Source organism: Triticum aestivum, chromosome 3D (genome assembly GCF_018294505.1).
Source record: "Triticum aestivum cultivar Chinese Spring chromosome 3D, IWGSC CS RefSeq v2.1, whole genome shotgun sequence".
NCBI classification, from domain to species: domain Eukaryota; kingdom Viridiplantae; phylum Streptophyta; class Magnoliopsida; order Poales; family Poaceae; genus Triticum; species Triticum aestivum.
In genome coordinates, this window is record NC_057802.1 from 365,998,009 (window position 1) to 366,020,055 (window position 22,047).

The window sequence follows — 22,047 nt, forward strand, 5'->3', positions numbered from 1 at the left end:
TAATACTTTTTGCGGTGTGTTTGTCGAGATCCGATGAATTGTGGGTTTATGATCAAGATTATCTATGAACAATATTTGATTCTTCTCTGAACTCTTATATGCATGATTTGATATCTTTGCAAGTCTCTTCGAATTATTGGTTTAGTTTGGCCTACTAGATTGATCTTTCTTGCAATGGGAGAAGTGCTTAGCTTTGGGTTCAATCTTGCGGTGTCCTTTCTCAGTGATAGCAGGGACAGCAAGGCACATATTGTATTGTTGCCATCAAGGATAAAAAGATGGGGTTTATATCATATTGCTTGAGTTTATCCCTCTACATCATGTCATCAATGCGTTACTCTGTTCTTATGAACTTAATACTCTAGATGCATGCTGGATAGCGGTCGATGTGTGGAGTAATAATAGTAGATGCAGTATCGTTTCGGTCTACTTGTCACGGACGTGATGCCTATATACATGATCATGCCTAGATATTCTCATAACTATGCGCTTTTCTATCAATTGCTCGAGTAATTTGTTCACCACCGTAGAATATACTATCTTGAGAGAAGCCACTAGTGAAACCTATGGCCCCCGGGTCTATTTTCCATCATATTAATCTCCCGTCAACTAGCTATTTCTATCGCCGTTTATTTTGCAATCTTTACTTTTCAATCTATACAACAAAAATATCAAAAATATTTACCTTATTATCTTTATCAGATCTCACTTTTGCAAGTGGCCGTGAAGGGATTGACAACCCCTTTATCGCGTTGGTTGCAAGGTTCTTAATTGTTTGTGCAGGTATGAGAGATTTGCGTATAGTCTCCTACTGGATTGATACCTTGGTTCTCAAAAACCGAGGGAAATACTTATGCTACTTTGCTGCATCACCCTTTCCTCTTCAAGGGAAAACCAACGCATGCTCAAGAGGTAGCAAGAAGGATTTTTGGCGCCGTTGCTGGGGAGGTTTGCACCAAGTCAAGTCAAGATTTGATCTCCCGCCAACGTGAGGATTTCTGGCGCCGTCGCCGGGGAGATCTACGCACAAGTCAAGACATACCAAGTACCCATCACAAACTCTTATCCCTCGCATTATATTATTTGCCATTTGCCTCTCGTTTTCCTCTCCCCCACTTCACCCTTGCCGTTTTATTCGCCCTTTTTCTGCTCGTCTCTTTTTGCTTGCTTCTTGTTTGCTTGTGTGTTGGGTTGATTGTTTGTCACGATGGCTCAAGACAATACTAAATTGTGTGAATTTTCCAATAGCAACAACAATGATTTTATTAGCACTTCGATTGCTCCTATTACTGATGCTGAATCTTGTGAAATTAATGCTGCTTTGTTGAATCTTGTCATGAAAGATCAATTTTTTGGCCTTCCTAGTGAAGATGCCGCTACCCATCTAAACAACTTTGTTGTTTTGTGCGATATGCAAAAGAAGAAAGATGTGGACAACGATATTGTTAAATTGAAGCTATTTCCGCTTTTGCTTAGAGATCGTGCTAAAACTTGGTTGTCTTCTTTGCCTAAAAATAGTGTTGATTCATGGAATAAGTGCAAAGATGCTTTTATCTCTAAGTATTTTCCTCCCACTAAGATCATCTCTCTTAGAAACGATATCATGAATTTTAACCAACTTGATCATGAGCATGTTGCACAAGCTTGGGAGAGGATGAAATTAATGATACGTAATTGCCCTACACATGGTTTGAATTTATGGATGATTATACAAAAAAATTATGCTGGATTGAGTTTTGCTTCTAGAAATCTTTTAGACTCAGACGCGGGAGGCACTTTTATGGAAATCACTTTAGGAGAAGCTACTAAACTCCTAGATAATATTATGGTTAATTATTCTCAATGGCACACCGAAAGATCTACTAGTAAAAAGGTTCATGCGATTGAAGAGATTAATGTTTTGAGTGGAAAGATGGATGAACTTATGAAATTGTTTGCTAATAAGAGTGTTTCTTCTGATCCTAATTACATGCCTTTGCCCACTTTGATTGATAATAATAATGAATCTATGGATGTGAATTTTTTTGGTAGGAACAATTTTGGTAACAACGCATATAGAGGAAACTTTTCTAGGCCGTTCCTGTAACACCCACGATGCGGCTATATCTCCCACGTGTCGAGGCACGACTTAGAGGCATAACCGCATTGTAGGTTTTGTCGCAAGAAGGGTCATCTTCACACAATCCCATGTAATGAACAATAATGGGATAAAGAGAGTTGGCTTACAATCGCCACTTCACACAATACTTAAATAAATCATACATCAATCAGAGTACACACATAGACCGACTACGGTCAAAGCCAAAAGAAAAGAAGATAACCCAACTGCTAGATCCCCGATCGTCCCAACTGGGCTCCACTACTGATCAACAGGAAACGAAACATAGTAACGACCAAGGTCCTCGTCGAACTCCCACTTGAGTTCGGTAGCATCACCTGCACTGGTATCGTCGGCACCTGCAACTGTTTTGGTAGAATCTGTGAGTCATGAGGACTCAACAATCTCACACCCGCGAGATCAAGACTATTTAAGCTTATAGGAAGGATGGGGTAATGAGGTGGAGCTGCAGCAAGCACTAAGCAAATATGGTGGCTAACATACGCAAATAAGAGCGAGAAGAGGAGCAACGCAACGGTCGAGAAGCTAGAAGTGATCAAGAAGTGATCCTGAAACTACTTACGTCCAAACATAACCCAAAACCGTGTTCACTTCCCGGACAACGCCGAAAAGAGACCATCACGGCTACACACGTGGTTGATGCATTTTAATTAAATCAAGTGTCAAGTTCTCTACAACCGGACATTAACAAATTCCCATCTGCCACATAACCGCGGGCACGGCTTTCGAAAGATAATACCCTGCAGGGGTGTCCCAACTTAGCCCGTGATAAGCTCTCACGATCAACGAAGGATATTCCTTCTCCCGGGAAGACCCGACCAATCTCGGAATCCCGGTACAAGACATTTCGACAATGGTAAAACAAGTCCAGCAAAGCCGCCCGAATGTGCCGACAAATCCCGATAGGAGCTGCACATATCTCGTTCTCAGGGCACACCGGATAAGTCAAGCTACGAGTAAAACCAGGCCTCGAGTTTCCCCGAGGTGGCCCCGCGGGCTGCTCGGTTCGGACCAACACTTAGAGAAGCACTGGCCCGGGGGGCTAAATAAAGATGACCCTCGGGTTGGCCGACCCAAGGGAAGGGGTAATAGGTTGTTAGGCAAATGTAAAACCAAGGTTGGGCCTTGCTGGAGGAGTTTTATTCAAAACGAACTGTCGAGGGGTACCCATAACACCCAACCGCGTTAGGGACGCAAAATCCGGGAACATAATACCGATATGACGGAAACTAGGGCGGCAAGAGTGGAACAAAACACCAGGCATAAGGCCGAGCCTTCCACCCTTTACCAAGTATATACAGATGCATTAATTAAAATAAGAGATATTGTGATATCCCAACATATCCATGTTCCAACATGGAACAAACTTCAGCTTCACCTGCGACTAGCAACGCTATAAGAAGGGCTGAGCAAAATCGGTAACTTAGCCAAACAACGGTTCGCTAGGAAAGGATGGTTAGAGGCTTGACATGGCAATATGGGAGGCATGATATAGCAAGTGATAGGTAGCGCGGCATAGCAATAGAGCGAACAACTAGCAAGCAAAGATAGAAGTGATTTCGAGGGTATGGTCATCTTGCCTGGGATCCCGCAAGGAAGAAGAACGAGTCCATGAAGAAGACAAACGGACGAAGTCGAACAAATCCTCACAAACGCGACGTTATCGGAACTAACCCGAAGAAGCAACACCGGAAAGAAGCAAACAACATGGTAAACAACCATCACATAAACATGGCATGATGCACAATCGAGTATGATGCATGTCCGGTTTAAGGAGGCATGGCATGGCAAAGTGCACAAACAATACTACAAGTTAAGTGGAGCACAATATGCAACGAGTTGCATATTGACGAAACACCACATTTCAAACATTTAGTTCACTCTCGTTTATGTACCCAACAATATTAAATGTTGTTAAACATGGCAAGAGGTGAAGTATAATTAAACTAACTATTTAGGCAAGTTTAAATGAGGCCAGAAATAAGAAACAACATTCCGGAAAATCCTCATATGCATATTTCGAATTTGCTACTGTTCTGCCCTAAAACATATTTTAATGTTGTTAAATAGTAAAACAAAGTGCACCCTGTTAAACTAGGCATTTTTATACCCCATTTACATACAAAGTTTATTAAATTTGGAGCTACGGTTATTTAGTTATGAAATAAATCATTTTAACATGGCATTTAAGCAAATTAATGCAAACAGCAAGTTAAACATTTTTAACATGGATGAAAGTTGGATATTATGAAACTAGATGAAATTCTAAGAATTTTACATATATAAATTATTTACATATGATGCATGGTTAACTAGTTATAGATGCATGAACACTAGGGGTTTTTCTGTAAAACAGCAATCCTGAGGATAATAGCTAAAATCGCAACAGAGGAAAAAAACACGCATCGGGCCGAAACTACACTTGGGCCAACAGAGCAGAGGGGCTGGAGGGGCTGCTCACCCATGGGCTTCAGCCCGGTTCGGTGGGGAGGAGCGTTGGCTGGGCCAGATCGGCAGCTGGCCCGAGCGAGGAGGTTGGGGAGGCGTGGTCAACGCGAGGCATGGGCGAGCGGGCGCCTCGTCCTGGAAGAAGCAGAGGACGCAGGCAGAGGCAGGCAACGGCGATGCAGGGGAGCGACGATGGCGAACTTGGCGCGCGAGGCGAGGGACTTGGCGGCGGCAACCAGCTCGGGTGATGACGACGGCTGGTTCGGCAGAGCTGGGGCCTCGAGGTGGAGCCGCACGAGAAGACGAGGACGGCGGGGTTCGGACCTGCACTCGCAGGTGTGCTCGGGAGGCTCCGCGGCGGCGGCCATGGGAGCTCCTGCTTCTGTTCAAAGAGAAAAGAGGGAGAGAAGGGGAGGTCGTAGCGGCCAAAAAGAGAGAGAATCGGGGCGCGCGGCGGCGATGCCTTACCGGCGAGGGGTGCCGACGATCAGCGGGGCAGCAGCTGTAGAAGATGGTGGTGACGGGACCTTGAGGCCGAGCCCAGGCCAAGGCGGCTTCCTTTGGCTCCCTGTCCAAAACGAGACAGAGAGATTTTGAGAACGGGGAAGGGAAAGAAGGCAGAGAGAGAAAAAAGGAGCACGAGGTGCGAGGGAGGAGAGGAGGTCTTCACCGGCAACGGAGCTCCGGTCTGGTGGCTGCGCTGGTTGGGTGGACGACGGGATCCAGGGGAGGCACTGGTTGGTTGGGCGTGGAAACTGAGGAGGAGCGGGGGCGGGCTGTGGATGGTGGTTTTGGATCGGGAGGGGATCCCAAGGAGGAGGAAGACAGTCGACTGGCGGCGCGATGGAGGATGGATGGGACATTGCTCCTAAAATTTAGGGTTAGGGTCTATTTATAGGAAGGGGTTAGCTTAGGGGTATCCGGTCCCTCCGATCGTAATCGGACGGCCGGGAAAAATACGCTAGAAGAGTCTATATAAGAAACGATGATGTTTTATAGATGTTTTGGGATGATTCGGACCCATCGGTAGCGATAGTCCGGGTCGGGTTTAGGGAAGTTTTGGACACGCACGCGAGGGGTCTGAGAGAGGTCGACAACGACAAAGGGGCATGTCAAAAGGTCAATGGAGACAAGCGAGGAGCGGCAACTGTGAACGATTGCAATTTTAAAAATAATGACGGCAACGAGTACCGATGCAATGCGGATGATGCCATGATGAAATGCAACAAACAAATAAAACACACGGCAACAACGAAATAACTGGAAGGCTTCTGAAGTGTGGGTCTTGGGGCGTTACAGTTCCCTAGTAATTCCTTTAATAATTATGTTAATTCCTACAACAACTCTGATGGAAATTTTAATAAGATGCCCTCTGATTTTGAGACTAGTGTCAAAGAATTTATGATTTCGCAAAAGAATTTCAATGCTTTGCTTGAAGAAAAATTGCCTAAGATTGATGATTTGGCTAGGAACGTGGATAGAATTTCTCTTGATGTTGATTCTTTGAAACTTAGATCTATTCCACCTAAGCATGGTATCAATGAGTCTCTCAAAGCCATGAGAATTTCCATTGATGAGTGTAAAGAAAGAACCACTAGGATGCGTGCTAAAAAAGATTGCTTTGTGAAAGCGTGTTCTTCCAGTTTTCATGATAATAACGATGAAGATCTAAAAGTGATTGATGTGTCTCCTATTAAATATTTGTTTTCTAGTATGAATCTTGATAATCATGGGACTGGAGATGAGTCAACTTTAGTTAAAAGGCATCCCAATGATTCGAAGTTTTTAGATCTTGATGCAAAAATTGGTAAAAGTGGGATTGAAGAAGTCAAAACTTTAAATAGCAATGAACCCACTATTTTGGATTTCAAGGAATTTAATTATGACAATTGTTCTTTGATAGATTGTATCTCCTTGTTGCAATCCGTGTTAAATTCTCCTCATGCTTATAGCCAAAATAAAGCTTTTACCAAACATATCGTTGATGCTTTAATGCAATCTTATGAAGAAAAACTTGAAATAGAAGTTTCTATCCCTAGAAAACTTTATGATGAGTGGGAACCTACTATTAAAATTAAGATTGAAGATCATGAATGCTATGCTTTGTGTGATTTGGGTGCTAGTGTTTCCATGATTCCTAAAACTTTGTGTGATGTGTTCGGTTTCTGCGAATTTGATGATTGTTCTTTAAATTTGCACCTTGCAGATTCCACCATTAAGAAACCTATGGGAAGGATTAATGATGTTCTTATTGTTGCAAATAGGAATTATGTGCCCGTAGATTTCATTGTCCTTGATATAGATTGCAATCCTACATGTTCTATTATTCTTGGTAGACCTTTCCTTAGAACGATCGGTGCAATTATTGATATGAAAAAAGGAAATATTAGATTCCAGTTTCCATTGAGGAAAGGCATGGAACACTTTCCTAGGAAGAAAATTAAATTACCTTATGAATCTATTATGAGAGCCACTTATGGATTGCATACCAAAGATGACAATACCTAGATCTATTCTTGTTTTTATGCCTAGCTAGGGGCGTTAAACGATAGCGCTTGTTGGGAGGCAACCCAATTTTATTTTTGTTCCTTACTTTTTGTTCCTGTTTAGTAATAAATAATTCATCTAGACTCTGGTTAGATGTGGTTTTATGTTTTAATTAGTGTTTGTGCCAAGTAGAACCTTTGGGAAGACTTGGTGAAGTCTTTGCGATCTTGCTGTAAAAAACAGAAACTTTAGCACCCACGAGATTAGCTATCATTTTTTACTGGAGAGTTCTTTTAGGTTGATTATTTTTGCAGATGATTAATAGATAAATTACTCACGTCCACCAATTTATTTCAGAATTTTTGGAGTTCCATAAGTTTTCGTTTGATACAGATTACTACAGACTGTTCTGTTTTTGACACGTGCGTTGTTTGCTTATTTTGATGAATCTATGGCTAGTATCGGGGGGTATGAACCATAGAGAAGTTGGAATACAGTAGGTTTAACATCAATATAAATAAAGAATGAGTTCATTATAGTACCTTAAAGTGGTGGTTTGTTTTATTTCGCTAACGGAGCTCATGAGATTTTCTGTTGAGTTTTGTGTTGTGAAGTTTTCAAGTTTTGGGTAAAGATTTGATGGATTATGGAATAAGGAGTGGCAAGAGCCTAATCTTGGGGATGCCCAAGGCACCCCAAGGTAAAACTCAAGGATAACCAAAAGCCTAAGCTTGGGGATGCCCCGGAAGGCATCCCCTCTTTCGTCTTCGTCTATCAGTAACTTTACTTGAGGCTATATTTTTATTCACCACATGATATGTGTTTTGCTTGGAGCGTCTTGTATGATTTGAGTCTTTGCTTTTTAGTTTACCACAATCATCCTTGCTGTACACACCTTTTGGAGAGAGACACATGAATTGGAATTTATTAGAATACTATATGTGCTTCACTTATATCTTTTGAGCTAGATAATTTTGCTCTAGTGCTTCGCTTATATCTTTTAGAGCACGGTGGTGGTTTTATTTTGAAGAAATTGTTGATCTCTCATGCTTCACTTATATTATTTTGAGAGTCTTTTAGAACAGCATGGTAATTTGCTTTGGTTATAAAATTAGTCCTAATATGATAGGCATCCAAGATGGGTAGAATAAAAACTTTCATATATAGTGCATTGAATACTATGAGAAGTTTGATACTTGATGACTGTTTTGAGATATGAAGATGGTGATATTAGAGTTATGCTAGTTGAGTAATTGTGAATTTGAGAAATACTTGTGTTGAAGTTTGCAAGTCCCGTAGCATGCACGTATGGTAACCGTTGTGTGACACATTTGAAACATGAGGTGTTCTTTGATTGTCATCCTTATGAGTGGCGGTCGGGGACAAGCGATGGTCTTTTCCTACCAATCTATCCCCCTAGGAGCATGCGCGTAATGCTTTTTTTGATGACTTGTAGATTTTTGCAATAAGTATGTGAGTTCTTTATTACTAATGTTGAGTCCATGGATTATACACACTCTCACCTTTCCATCATTGCTAGCCTCTTCGGTACCGTGCATTGCCCTTTCTCACCTTGAGAGTTGGTGCAAACTTCACCGGTGCATCCAAACCCCGTGATATGATATGCTCTATCACACATAAACCTCCTTATATCTTCCTCAAAACAGCCACCATACCTACCTATTATGGCATTTCCATAGCCATTCCGAGATATATTGCCATGCAACTTTCCACCCTTTCATTTATTATGACACGCTTCATCATTGTCATATTGCCTTGCATGATCATGTAGTTGACATCGTATTTGTGGCTAGGCCACCATTCATAATTTTTCATACATGTCACTCTTGTTTCATTGCCCATCCCGGTACACCGCCAGAGGCACTCATATAGAGTCATATTTTGTTCTAGTATCGAGTTGTAATCATTGAGTTGTAAATAAATAGAAGTGTGATGATCATCATTAATAGAGCATTGTCCCATGAAAAAAAAGTCCAAATAAAAAAAGGAAAGGCCAAATAAAAAAAGGAAAAAAAAGAAAGGCCAAATAAAAAAAGGAAGGCCCTAAAAAAAGAAGGGACAATGCTACTATCCTTTTTCCACACTTGTGCGTCAAAGTAGCACCATGATCTTTATGATAGAGAGTCTCTTATTTTGTCACTTTCATATACTAGTGGGAATTTTTCATTATAGAACTTGGCTTGTATATTCCAACAATGGGCTTCCTAAAATGCCCTAGGTCTTCGTGAGCAAGCAAGTTGGATGCACACCCACTTAGTTTCTTTTGTTGAGCTTTCATACATTTATAGCTCTAGTGCATCTGTTGCATGGCAATCCCTCCTCCTTGCATTGACATCAATTGATGGGCATCTCCCTAGCCCGTTGATTAGCTGCATCAATGTGAGACTTTTTCCTTTTTTGTCTTGTCCACACAACCCCCATCATTATATTCTAATCAACCCATAGTGTTATGTCCATGGCTCACGCTCATGTATTGCGTGAAAGTTGAAAAAGTTTGAGAAATACTAAAGTATGAAATAATTGCTTGGCTTGTCATCCGGGTTGTGCATGATGAGAGCATTTTTGTGTGACAAAAATGAAGCATGACCAAACTATACGATTTTGTAGGGATGAGCTTTGTTTGGCTATGTTATTTTGAGAAGACATAATTGCTTAGTTAGTATGCTTGAAGTATTATTATTTTATGTCAATATTAAACTTTTATCTTGAATCTTTCGGATCTGAACATTCATGCCACAATAAAGAGAATTACATTGAAAATTATATTAGGTAGCATTCCACATCAAAAATTCTGTTTTTATCATTTACCTACTAGAGGACGAGCAGGAATTAAGCTTGGGGATGCTTGATATGTCTCCAACATATCTATAATTTTTGATTGTTCCATGCTATTATATTATCTATTTTCGATGTTTAATGGGCTTTAATATTCCTTTTTATATTATTTTTGGGACTAACCTACTAACCGAAGGCCCAGTGCAAATTGTTGTTTTTTGCCTATTTCAGTGTTTCGCAGAAAAGGAATATAAAACGGAATCCAAAAGGAATGAAACCTTTGCGAGGATCGTTTTTGGAACAAATGCAATCCAGGAGACTTGGAGTGGACGTCAAGGAAGCAACGAGGCGGCCACGAGGCAGGGAGGCACGCCCAGGGGGTAGGCGTGCCCCCACCCTCGTGGGCCCCTCATAGCTCCACCGACCTACTTCCTTCGCCTATATATACTCTTATACCCTGAAAACATCTAGGGGAGCCACGAAACACTTTTTCCACCGCCGCAACCTTCTGTACCCGTGAGATCCCATCTTGGGGCCTTTTCCGGCGCTCCGCCGGAGGGGGAATCGATCACGGAGGGCCTCTACATCAACACCATGGCCTCTCCGATGATGTGTGAGTAGTTTACCACAGACCTTCGGGTCCATAGTTATTAGCTAGATGGCTTCTTCTCTCTCCTTGGATCTCAATACAAAGTTCTCCTCGATCTTCTTGGAGATCTATTCGATGTAATACCTTTTGCGGTGTGTTTGTCGAGATCCGATGAATTGTGGGTTTATAATCAAGATTATCTATGAACAATATTTGATTCTTCTCTTAATTCTTATATGCATGATTTGATATCTTTGCAAGTCTCTTCGAATTATCGGTTTAGTTTGGCCTACTAGATTGATCTTTCTTGCAATGGGAGAAGTGCTTAGCTTTGGGTTCAATCTTGCGGTGTCCTTTCCGAGTGACAGCAGGGGCAGCAAGGCATGTATTGTATTGTTGCCATCGAGGATAAAAAGATGGGGTTTATATCATATTGCTTGAGTTTATCCCTCTACATCATGTCATCTTGCCTAATGTGTTACTCTGTTCTTATGAACTTAATACTCTAGATGCATGCTGGATAGCAGTCGATGTGTTGAGTAATAGTAGTAGATGCAGAATCGTTTCGGTCTACTTGTCATGGACCTGATGCCTATATACATGATCATGCCTAGATATTCTCATAACTATGCGCTTTTCTATCAATTGCTCGACAGTATTTTGTTCACCCACCATAGAATATACTATCTTGAGAGAAGCCACTAGTGAAACCTATGGCCCCCGGGTCTATTTTCCATCATATTAATCTCCCGTCAACTAGCTATTTCTATCGCCGTTTATTTTGCAATCTTTACTTTTCGATCTATACAACAAAAATACCAAAAATATTTACCTTATTATCTTTATCAGATCTCACTTTTGCAAGTGGCCGTGAAGTGACAACCCCTTTATCGCCTTGGTTGCAAGGTTCTTAATTGTTTGTGCAGTTACTAGGGATTTGCGTGTAGTCTCCTACTGGATTGATACCTTGGTTCTCAAAAACTGAGGGAAATACTTATGCTACTTTGCTGCATCACCCTTTCCTCTTCAAGGGAAAACCAGCGCATGCTCAAGAGGTAGGAAGTACTACTACGACTGGTGTTCGTCGATCTCTGCCGCCACCTCCATGTCCAGCTGGTGCCCGACGGTCTCCTGGGGAAGGGGCTCCATGGCATCCATTGCACCATACTCGGCAAGCATCTCGCCATCCGCGTCCGCCATCTCTTTGGAAAAGGCCGCCATGAGCTGGGCGTGGGCGGACATGATCTGGGCTTGGAGGTGGCGGAGGAGGAACGGACGACTGCTCGAACGCTCTCGGCGATTGCCAGCTCTTCGGCCGTGGGTTGCTGACCGTTGTCGGAGAAGCTTCGTTCGATTTGCGCGGTGACCGCCAGGAGCTGGGTGTGGGCGGCCTCCATCAGGGCTAAGGCCGCCGTTGCGGAACGGACAACTGCTGTGCCGCTCTCGCCAGTTGCTATCCCCGAGGCAGATGTTGCTGCCGCCACCTGAGAAGCAACAGCGGCCGTTTGGGCTGCCTTTGCGGCCCGGTCGCAAATTGCGGCCGCGCTCATGCACCTTGTTAGCACGCGCATGGCGGCTGCGACCGCGCTCTCGCCGGAGTGGGCCACCGAAGTTGCCCTCACGACGTGGGTCCACGTGCCCATCTTTCACCGGCGACGATTGAACAGTGAAATGATATTTGGGGAGCGAGCTAGTGTGCTTGAGACGCCGGGTGTAGACTGTAGCTGACGCACCTTCTCGCGTAAGCCATAGGTGTACTATACACCGACGGTGCTCCAAGATATTTTGTACTACATCTCACACGGTTGCTGATAATAAACTGTGTGCGATCTACTTGATTTTACATCTTGATTGAACTACATAATGGGGTCACAGCGGCAATGGATGGTGTTTTAATTGCTAGACCTTTTATCTGGAGTGAACATGCAACTATATGTGTGTCGTAAAAGAATTGAAATTATTTAGGGTTCGTTTGACATTTTATACATTAAATTGGTTTTCTAGCCATTTCAGGTGAACAATTCAAATTTGAACTACATGCGCATGCTCTAGTGCATATAAATTGGTTGAAAAATCAAATCTGTGTCCTTGGATGCATGCTTAGGTCCCATGCAAGAAATGGGAATGAATTTCCAACACCAGGCACCGTTGAATGCCGGCAAAACATTGAGATGTCTGGTTTTTAAATTCTAGGTAATTCAAAACTCGTCTGAATATCATGAAACTTGGCATGCTATCGTAGAGCGGCATCAACATGTCGTGGTACAAATTTTGTCCCATTTGGGGCAGGTTTGGGTATGTGCTTCTCACAAACCGGAGCTTCTCACAACAAGCATGATGATTTTCGGTAGGGAACGTCCCACCTTTGGGGATGAAACGATATCCATTGCCTCTTATTGCTTTCAAATTTTGTTCTCGTGTCAACATAGAACAACAAGAGTGTTGTGTGAATTTTTGTGATTTTTCGGGGTTCGTTTTGACATTTTTATGCATTAACTGGATTTTCAATGCATTTTATGTGCATAATTCAAATTTGAACTACATGCACATGCTCCAGTGCATATAAATTGGTTGAAAAATCAAATCTGTGTCATTGGGTGCATGCTTAGGTCCCATGCAAGAAATGGGAATGAATTTCAAACACCAGGGCACCGTTGATTGCCGGCAACATTGAGATGCCTGGTTTTTAAATTCTAGGTAATCCAAAACTCGTCTGAATATCATGAAACTTGGCATGCTATCATGGAGCGGCATCAACATACCGTGATACAAATTTTGTCCCATTTGGGGCAGGTTTGGGTATATGATTCTCACAACAAGCATGATGATTTTCGGTAGGGAACGTCCCACCTTTGGGGATGAAACGATATCCATTGCCTCTTATTGCTTTCAACTTTTTTTTCTCGTGTCAACATAGAACTACATGAGTGTTGTGTGAATTTTTGTGATTTTTCGGGGTTCGTTTGGACACTTTTATGCATTAACTGAATTTTCAATGCATTTTATGTGCACAATTCAAATTTGAACTACATGCACATGCTCCAATGCATATAAATTGGTTGAAAAATCAAATCTGTGTCCTTGGGTGCATGCTTAGGTCCCATGCAAGAAATGGGAATGAATTTCAAACATCGGGGCATCATTGATTGCCGGCAAAACATTGAGATGCCTGGTTTTAAAATTCTAGTTAATCCAAAACTCGTCCTGTGCGCAGGTTCACCGGGAAGCGTGCGAGATGTTCAACGCAGGATTTGTGCATCTCTTCAACGCAAACGGTTTAGTGAAGCAGTAAAGCGGCAGAAAATAAACCAAAAAATATACATGTTGCTGATACGTCTCCATCGTATCTACTTTTCCAAACACTTTTTCCCTTGTTTTGGACTCTAACTTGCATGATTTGAATGGAACTAACCCGAACTGACGCTGTTTTCAGCAGAATTGCCATGGTGTTATTTTTGTGCAGAAATAAAAGTTCTCGGAATGACCTGAAACTTCACGGAGAATATTTTTGGAATAAATAAAAAATACTGGCGAAAGAATCAACACCAGGGGCCCACACTCTGTCCACGAGGGTGGGGGGCGCGCCTACCCCCTGGGCGCGCCCCCCTGTCTCGTGGGCCCCCTGAGGCTCCACCGACCTCAACTCCAACTCTATATATTCATGTTCGGAGAGAAAACAATCAGAGAGAAGGATTCATCGTGTTTTACGATACAGAGCTGCCGCCAAGCCCGAATCTCTCTCGGGAGGGCTGATCTGGAGTCCGTTCGGGGCTCCGGAGAGGGGAATCTGTCGTCGTCATCATCATCAACCTTCCTCCATCACCAATTTCATGATGCTCACCGCCGTGCGTGAGTAATTCCATCGTAGGCTTGCTGGACGGTGATGGGTTTGATGAGATTTATCATGTAATCGAGTTAGTTTTGTTAGGGTTTGATCTCTAGTATCCATTATGTTCTGAGATTGATGTTGTTATGACTTTGCTATGCTTAATACTTGTCACTAGGGCCTGAGTGCCATGAATTCAGATCTGAACCTATTATGTTTTCATGAATATATGTGAGTTCTTGATCCTATCTTGCAAGTCATTAGTCACCTACTATGTGTTATGATCCGGTAACTCCGAAGTTCATGTATTCACTAAGTGTTAATTCTTTGGTCCGGTACTATATTAAAAGGAGGCCTTAATCTCTACTCCTAATATCTGAGTTGGTGAATAGTCTCCATGGTTTAATTTCGCCTCCACTGCCCCCATACGACCGCACAAAAAAATCCCACCACCACAGAAAACCCGCTCCTCTCGATCCCATCCCTATGAATCAAAAGATCTGAACGGGTTTTTTTCGCGTCACCTCCCACCACCTTCTTTCATTTGTTTTTTCACTTCACCTCCCACGCAATAAGAAAAAGATCTGAAAGGATCAAAACTTTCCATACGGGCGCAACTTATTCAGTAATGTCTTTATGTGAAAAAATCAATCACGGTCAATCTCCAATCAATATTTAAAGACCAAATCCAAATTAATTAACATTACATAAGTTGCTCAATCATTACAATTAGTCTTTCCATACATTAGTTCTAAAAAAGAGTCTTTCCATACGTTATGAAAATTACATCTCTCTACTACTAAAAGGGAATCCGTACCTCCTTTAGTTAGTACGCATGCCACACCGATCCCTCGATCAAACAATCTCCTCCCGTCTCTGGTTTTCCTGTTTTTTCATCCAAAAAATCAGGGCGAAATCCATATTCCGTTACATGTATATCTGTCATCTCTCCCGAAGAAAATCAGGGCATAATCCACTCGTTCCCATTAACACGCGTTTCCCCTGAAAACCGGAACTCTTGAGATGGGCGATCCTGAGGGGATCAAAAGGAGGAAGAGGAGCAACTTTCACCGCTGGCTGCAATGGCCTTTGCGGCGCCGCCGACCGGGAGGACGAGCCCACGCCGAGAGCTGCGCGGGGGTGGTGCGCTGTGAGCGGCCATTGGCCGCCGCTTCAGTAGTGCGCCAGGAGCCATGGTTGCGCATTGTCTGTGTGCGCCGGCTCGAACCGAGGAGTCGGCCGTGGCGAAGGGCCAAGGTGAGCGCGGCCGTGTGCACTGCCAAGCGAGCGAAGGCGCGCCAATGCCGATGCTTATATGTTGCTGCGTGCGCTGCAATGGCGAGTGGTACTATTCATGATAGTATGTATATACAAGAATAAATCGGAAAATAAGAACCTTAATACTGTAGAAATTCGATCAATTCTTTGGTATTTGCATGCTTGTGTACGTGATGGCCACCGAGAAGATGCAGTCCAGGGTGTTTGATTTGTCTCCCGTCAGACTTATTTTTATGTGAAAGTACTTACACCAATTATTTGTTCTCAGAAAAAAAGGAGGAAGAGGAGATGCCTGGTGGCGCACACATCCAACGTCCCGGACATCGTCCTCCCGCGACGTCCTCCTCCAATCCCAAATCCACTGGCTCCTCAAGGTACGTTAGCTTGCAGGGGCAACATGAGCCTTTCAATCTTTTTCCCTTTAGATCTTGCAGCACCAAATGTGACTTTGCACAAAATTTGCACATTCATTCGCTGACATTGAAATATGGCGCTTTTGATCTATAAGGTCTTTCAATTTATGTGTTGTGTGTTTTCTTCTTTTGTAAAGTGGTTTTGTTCATGCATGAGCCAAACTGATGAAAAAGTAGGCTTATGATGATTGTAGAAATCACGTATTACATGTCTTTTATGTTCACGCTATCATTTGATTTTACATAGTTCAGCATTATATTTGCCATAATTAAACCTCTGTTACATGGCAGGCCGATGCCAAGGAAGACGAGGGTCATGTGGCTGGCTACTGCTAGGGATAGTAGGCAGTAGGTAAGTTTCTTTCTGATTGGAAGTGTGAAGATTGGGACGGCTAGTAGGGTGACCTGCGCATTTGGGCCGCTAGATTTACTGTGTATTGTGCTATTTAATTAAGTCTTTATGTATTTATCATATACTCTGCAGTTGTTGGCTTGGTACAGTACTAAACAATGCAAAATTTGCTAGAGTAAACGAAAGAGCCAGGCCTCACATCGATCCCGGGCCGTCGCCCGGGCCGCCGGGGTTCTCTCCGCCACTGAGTGGCCCGCCATGCAGAATTATAGCTTTTGTACTAATATATTGGTGTCTCCCTTGCATTCTTCCATTCTATTGTTTATATTTTCACCAGTTCTGCAAATAACTTCTCGTTTTACCATCCGTGTCATTGTTGGTGGTGATATAATTTTCTATTTTTCTGCAAAGACATTCATCCGGTCTTTCACATATAGTTCGCTTGTCCATAAAAGGTCATCAAGCATCTACTTGGTCACTAAGCCACTCTCATCACAATCTGTACTTTTATTTCCAATTTTTCCATTAACTTATCTCTTTCTACACATTGAAATGACTTGTTGCTTTAGACCTTACTGTTGAAGTCGCAACATCATTTTCCTTTTGTTCATAAAATATGCTGACCACTTTTATATCACTATTCTTCTTCAACATTGTGAATGACTTTCATGGGATTATGATACATTCATACACTATTTAATTCTTCCAAATCTAATACATATCCATCGGTTGTAGTTGGCCATCCTGAGCGATACTCTATATTTTTTTGAGTGGCCTAATGCTCTATCTATTCAAGCATGGTGCTTAACGTATCATGCATGGATTCGGCTGGCCTGATAGAACACGTATTCCTCCTTGATTCTTCCGTCGAGTTGTACTTGTAGAAAGAAAAGAGTATGTATCACATACGTATAAGTCTAACGTGTCTGCCTGGGACTTCTTCTAACCGTTAATTAAGTGGATTAGTTGATTTAGTTAGGACTCCTATCCGGATACATTGGACCCAGCCGTGTCCTGTATTAATATTTGACAAATCTCAACCGTTCACTATATGAAATTTGTAATGGTTAATCTTAGCCGTTCGTTTTCTATCATTTTAATTATATAATATATAATAGATAGATAGATAGATAGGTCAGATTTTAATTAATGATTGCAGATTTCTAAAATATGTGGACCAAATTGTTTCTTCCGAATGTTGTTGACACCAAGTCTCTAAAGAAAAGTGGTTGTGTGTTTTACGTAATTCTTATTTTGGAAACATGTAGTGCAAGCTGCCAGTCTTGTATCTCTTTGAGTCCTCCTAAAGGGATTCTTTGGATGATTTCTTCCTACCCTAATTTTTGACATGGCCACAACCAAGTGAAATAGTTGTGATATACCAAAGAATATATGCGAAATCCAGGGAATCGTTTCTGACTTCTGAGGGATTTATGGTAGGGCTCAAGATATGTGCTTTGGATTAGGATAGGACTCAAGATATGTGACGTCCAAGGGAACTGTAAAATCAAGATATGTGATCTTGGACTAGCAAGATTTGCATCCATTGACACCCCTACAGCAGTTTTCTGTATGGTAAGTTTACATTTTAATAGATTTGACCTACAGTAATTCTATAGGCTTGTTTTAACAACTAACTAAAACTGGTTTTCCTAAAAAATCCTCTAAAAACTGGTTTTCCAAATTCTCACAACTAATTCTCGTTATCCAATCAACCACTAAAGGCCAAAAGAACATAATGTAAACATGTGGGTGGACGCAAACGTCCCCTGTAGGGGGGGAAACTGGGGGCAAGCATGAAAGAATAGGCACATCGGCCAACGTACACCACTCTCTCAAGAATGTACAACCCGTAAACTCGGGCCTGAATACATAGGCGTGCATCATCATAGATCTTCCAAAACACTTCATGCACGCTACATCACAAAGACCTTATTTCCTCAATTGGCTTGTGCTTGTAGATGAATGTCAATTATGGAGCTTCGAGATGAATCAAATGGAGAAATAATTTCTACTCCCTCCATCCATAATATAAGATGTTACTACAACCAATATATTGTATTATATTGGTTGTAGTAACATCTTATATTATAGGATGGAGGGAGTATCTATCCAGTAAAAATTCTATATGATTGTCTAACAATCTGATGTGATTTCGTAGACACTTTTCAGATTACTAGACATATAGGAAGAATTGTGAAATTAAACTGGGATATAACTGTTGGCATTTGATGATAATTAAGGCCAGTATAGAAAAAAAAACACTAAAATTTAGCTTTTGCCGAGTACCTTGTGATTTTGTTATGTAATTTTCTGGCATTAGTTTGCATAAATACTTATGTGATTGCTCTTTCATTTTCCAGGGACTAACCAGAGAATATTGGTATATGCTGATATTGACAAACCACACTATCTTCTCCAGCGGCATCGGCAACATGTATTATGTCGAAGTGTGTGGGACTATTGATTTTATGTCTTTATTTGTACCAATACATATTTATACAAGGGCCACAATCAACAAAATGTGTATTTCACATGCAAGCAGAGTCCTGGCAAGTAAAGAAAAGTAATGGTCCACACACATGAGAAAGGAAACGATACTTAATAATTCTCCTATGGTGGTACAATATATATTTTTGTTTAGGATAGAAGGGTAATAGATGCATTGGTGGATTGCTTCAAGAGTTAATGACGGACACGGTGGTGTATCAATTGCATGCCAAACATCGGACATCATGTTTTTGTTTCGTGGTAATGCATGACATTCAATTGTATGTTATACCATGACAACAACTTAGGAGACATCAGAAAGGGGATCAAGGCGGAGAGCGAGGCGGTTGGCGAGGACTCCTCCTTGCTGGTCCGTGAGGAAGTACGGTGTGAAGGAGAGAGAACGCCGTGGTGAAGGTGAGGTGGACATCATCTGGTTTTAAAGAAGAGGGCTCCAGCGAGAAATGTCCTGCTATGACAAGAAACCTGGGGATAGTCCAGACAACCATATTTCTCCCTGCATATGGGATGGATTTGGATGAGCCCGGACCGTCCACATTGGATTTTGAGGAGCCTCGTAGATGTCCATTTGATGTCCAAACACGCCAAGATGTCTGAGTGAGAAATAAGCTTCGACCTTTAAAGACAACCTTAATCATTTGTATGCATTGAAGCCCGTAGCAACGCACGAGCATTCTACAAGTATCCCTTAGTTTCCAATAGGACCCCGCTGCCACGGGAGGGTAGGACAAAAGATGTCATGCAAGTTATTTTCCATAAGCACGTATGACTATATTCGGAATACATGCCTACATTACATTGATGAATTGGAGCTAGTTCCGTGTCACCCTATGTTATAACTATTGCATGAGGAATCGCATCCGACATAATTATCCATCACTGATCCAATGCCTACGAGCTTTTCACATATTGATCTTTGCTTAGTTACTTTACCGTTGCCACCGTTACAATTACTACAAAGCTGCTACTGTTACCTTTGCCACCGTTACCGTTACTTTCATACTACTTTGCTACTAAATACTTTGCTGCAGATATTAAGTTATCCAGGTGTGGTTGAATTGACAACTCAGCTGCTAATACTTGAGAATATTCTTTGGCTCCCCTTGCGTCGAATCAATAAATTTGGGTTGAATACTCTACCCTCGAAAACTGTTGACATCCCCTATACTTGTGGGTTATCAAGGTTATTTTCTGGCACCGTTCCCGGGGAGCATAGCTCTATTCTTTGAGTCACTTGGGATTTATATCTGTTGGTCACTATGAGGAACTTGAAAGATGAGAATACCAAGATTTATCCCTTAACTACGAGGGATGGTAAGGAACTGCCATCTAGCTCTGCACTTGATTCTCCTTCTGTTTTGAGTAAACTTGCGACACCTAAACCTGCTTCTGCTATTAATTCTAATATGTCGCATGTTATTGATGATGCCACTTCTGCTATGCATGATACTTATGATGAAACTACTTCTATGCTTGATAATACTGTGCCACTAGGTGAATTTCTGGATGAACAACTTGCTAGGGCTAGAGAGAATGAAATTATTGAAACTGATAATATTGATGAAAGTGATGATGAAGATTCTCCCCCTAGATATGAATTGCCTATTGTGCCTGAGGGTTATGTTATGGAGGAAGAAACTGCTAGAGATTTTCTTGCTTGCAATGATAGATATGATCTTAAGAAATGATTCGCTAAGCTGACGGAAAAATCTTTGAATGCTAGAATGAAATATGACCCTGCTTTTTCTACTTCACCTATCTGTATTACTGATAAGGATTATGATTTCTCTGTCGATCCTGAGTTGATTACTTTGGTTGAATCTGATCCTTTTCATGGCTATGAATCTGAAACTGTTGTGGCACATCTTACTAAATTAAATGATATAGCCACCCTATTCACTCATGAGGAAAAAATTCGTTACTACTATATCCTTAAGCTATTTCCGTTCTCATTAAAGGGTGATGCTAAAACATGGTTTAATTCTCTTAATCCTAGTTGTGTGCATAGTCCCCAGGATATGATTTATTACTTCTCTGCTAAATATTTCCCTGCTCATAAGAAACAAGCTGCTTTAAAGGAAATATATAATTTTGTGCAAATTGAAGAAGAGAGTCTCCCACAAGCTTGGGGGAGGCTTCTCCAATTACTTAATGCTTTACCTGACCATCCTCTCAAGAAAAATGAAATACTTGATATCTTTTATAATGGACTAACCGATGCTTCCAGAGACCACCTGGATAGTTGTGCTGGTTGTGTTTTCAGGGAAAGAACTGTTGATCAAGCTGAATCGCTATTGAATAATATGTTGAGTAATGAAAATAATTGGACACTTCCTGAACTAACTCCTAAGCCAACTCCGAAAAAAGGGGTATTCTATTTCTCAGTCCTGAAGATATGCAAGAGGCAAACAAATCTATGAAATAAAAGGTATTAAAGCTGAAGATGTTAAGAATTTACCACCTATTGAAGAAATACATGGTCTTGATAACCCGACACAGGTAGTAAAGGTAAATTCTCTCTATAGATTTGATGAAGGCGATATTCCTCGTTATAAGTCTGCTAGCCAATGCTTAGGTGAGTTTGATGACTTTATGGTTAAACAAGAAAACTTCAATGCTTATGTTGGTAGACAATTGAAACGCAATGCTTATATGATTGAACACTTGAGTGATTATATGTCTAGAGTTAAAGGTGAACTTAAACTTATTAGTAAACATGCCTCTATGGTTACCACTCAAGTAGAACAAGTGCTTAAAGCTCAAAATGATTTGCTCAATGAATTAAATAATAAGAAAAATGATAATGTTGTTAGAGTTATGACTAGAGGGGTGTCGGTGTCAAAGCCGGCGGATCTCGGGTAGGGGGTCCCGAACTGTGTGTCTAAGGTCGATGGTAACTGGAGACAGGGGACACAATGTTTACCCAGGTTCCGGCCCTCTCTATGGAGGTAATACCCTACTTCCTACTTGATTGATCTTGATGAATATGAGTATTACAAGAGTTGATCTACCACAAGATCGTAATGGCTAAACCCTAGAAGTCTAGCCTGTATGACTATGGTAATGAATATATCATGCCCCCCTCCGAACTAAGCTCTCCGGTTTATATAGACACCGGAGAGATCTGGGGTAACACAAGGTCGGTTACAGAAAAGGAATCTTCATAGTCGTCACCAAGCTTGCCTTCCACGCCAAGGAGAGTCCCATCCGGACACGGGGGAGAGTCTT

The 22,047-nt window shown here is 41.7% G+C and overlaps 1 protein-coding gene across 1 annotated transcript; it reads left to right on the forward strand.

Moving 5' to 3' along the window:
• The first annotated feature begins 15,026 nt into the window (after positions 1–15,026).
• Positions 15,027–16,920, forward strand: LOC123074676 (uncharacterized). The gene is made up of 3 exons (XM_044497454.1): positions 15,027–15,522; positions 15,812–15,917; positions 16,248–16,920. Exons 1-3 carry the CDS (start codon positions 15,289–15,291, stop codon positions 16,310–16,312), a joined length of 405 nt encoding a protein of 134 aa, XP_044353389.1. The 5' UTR covers positions 15,027–15,288; the 3' UTR covers positions 16,313–16,920.
• The last annotated feature ends 5,127 nt before the right edge of the window (positions 16,921–22,047 follow it).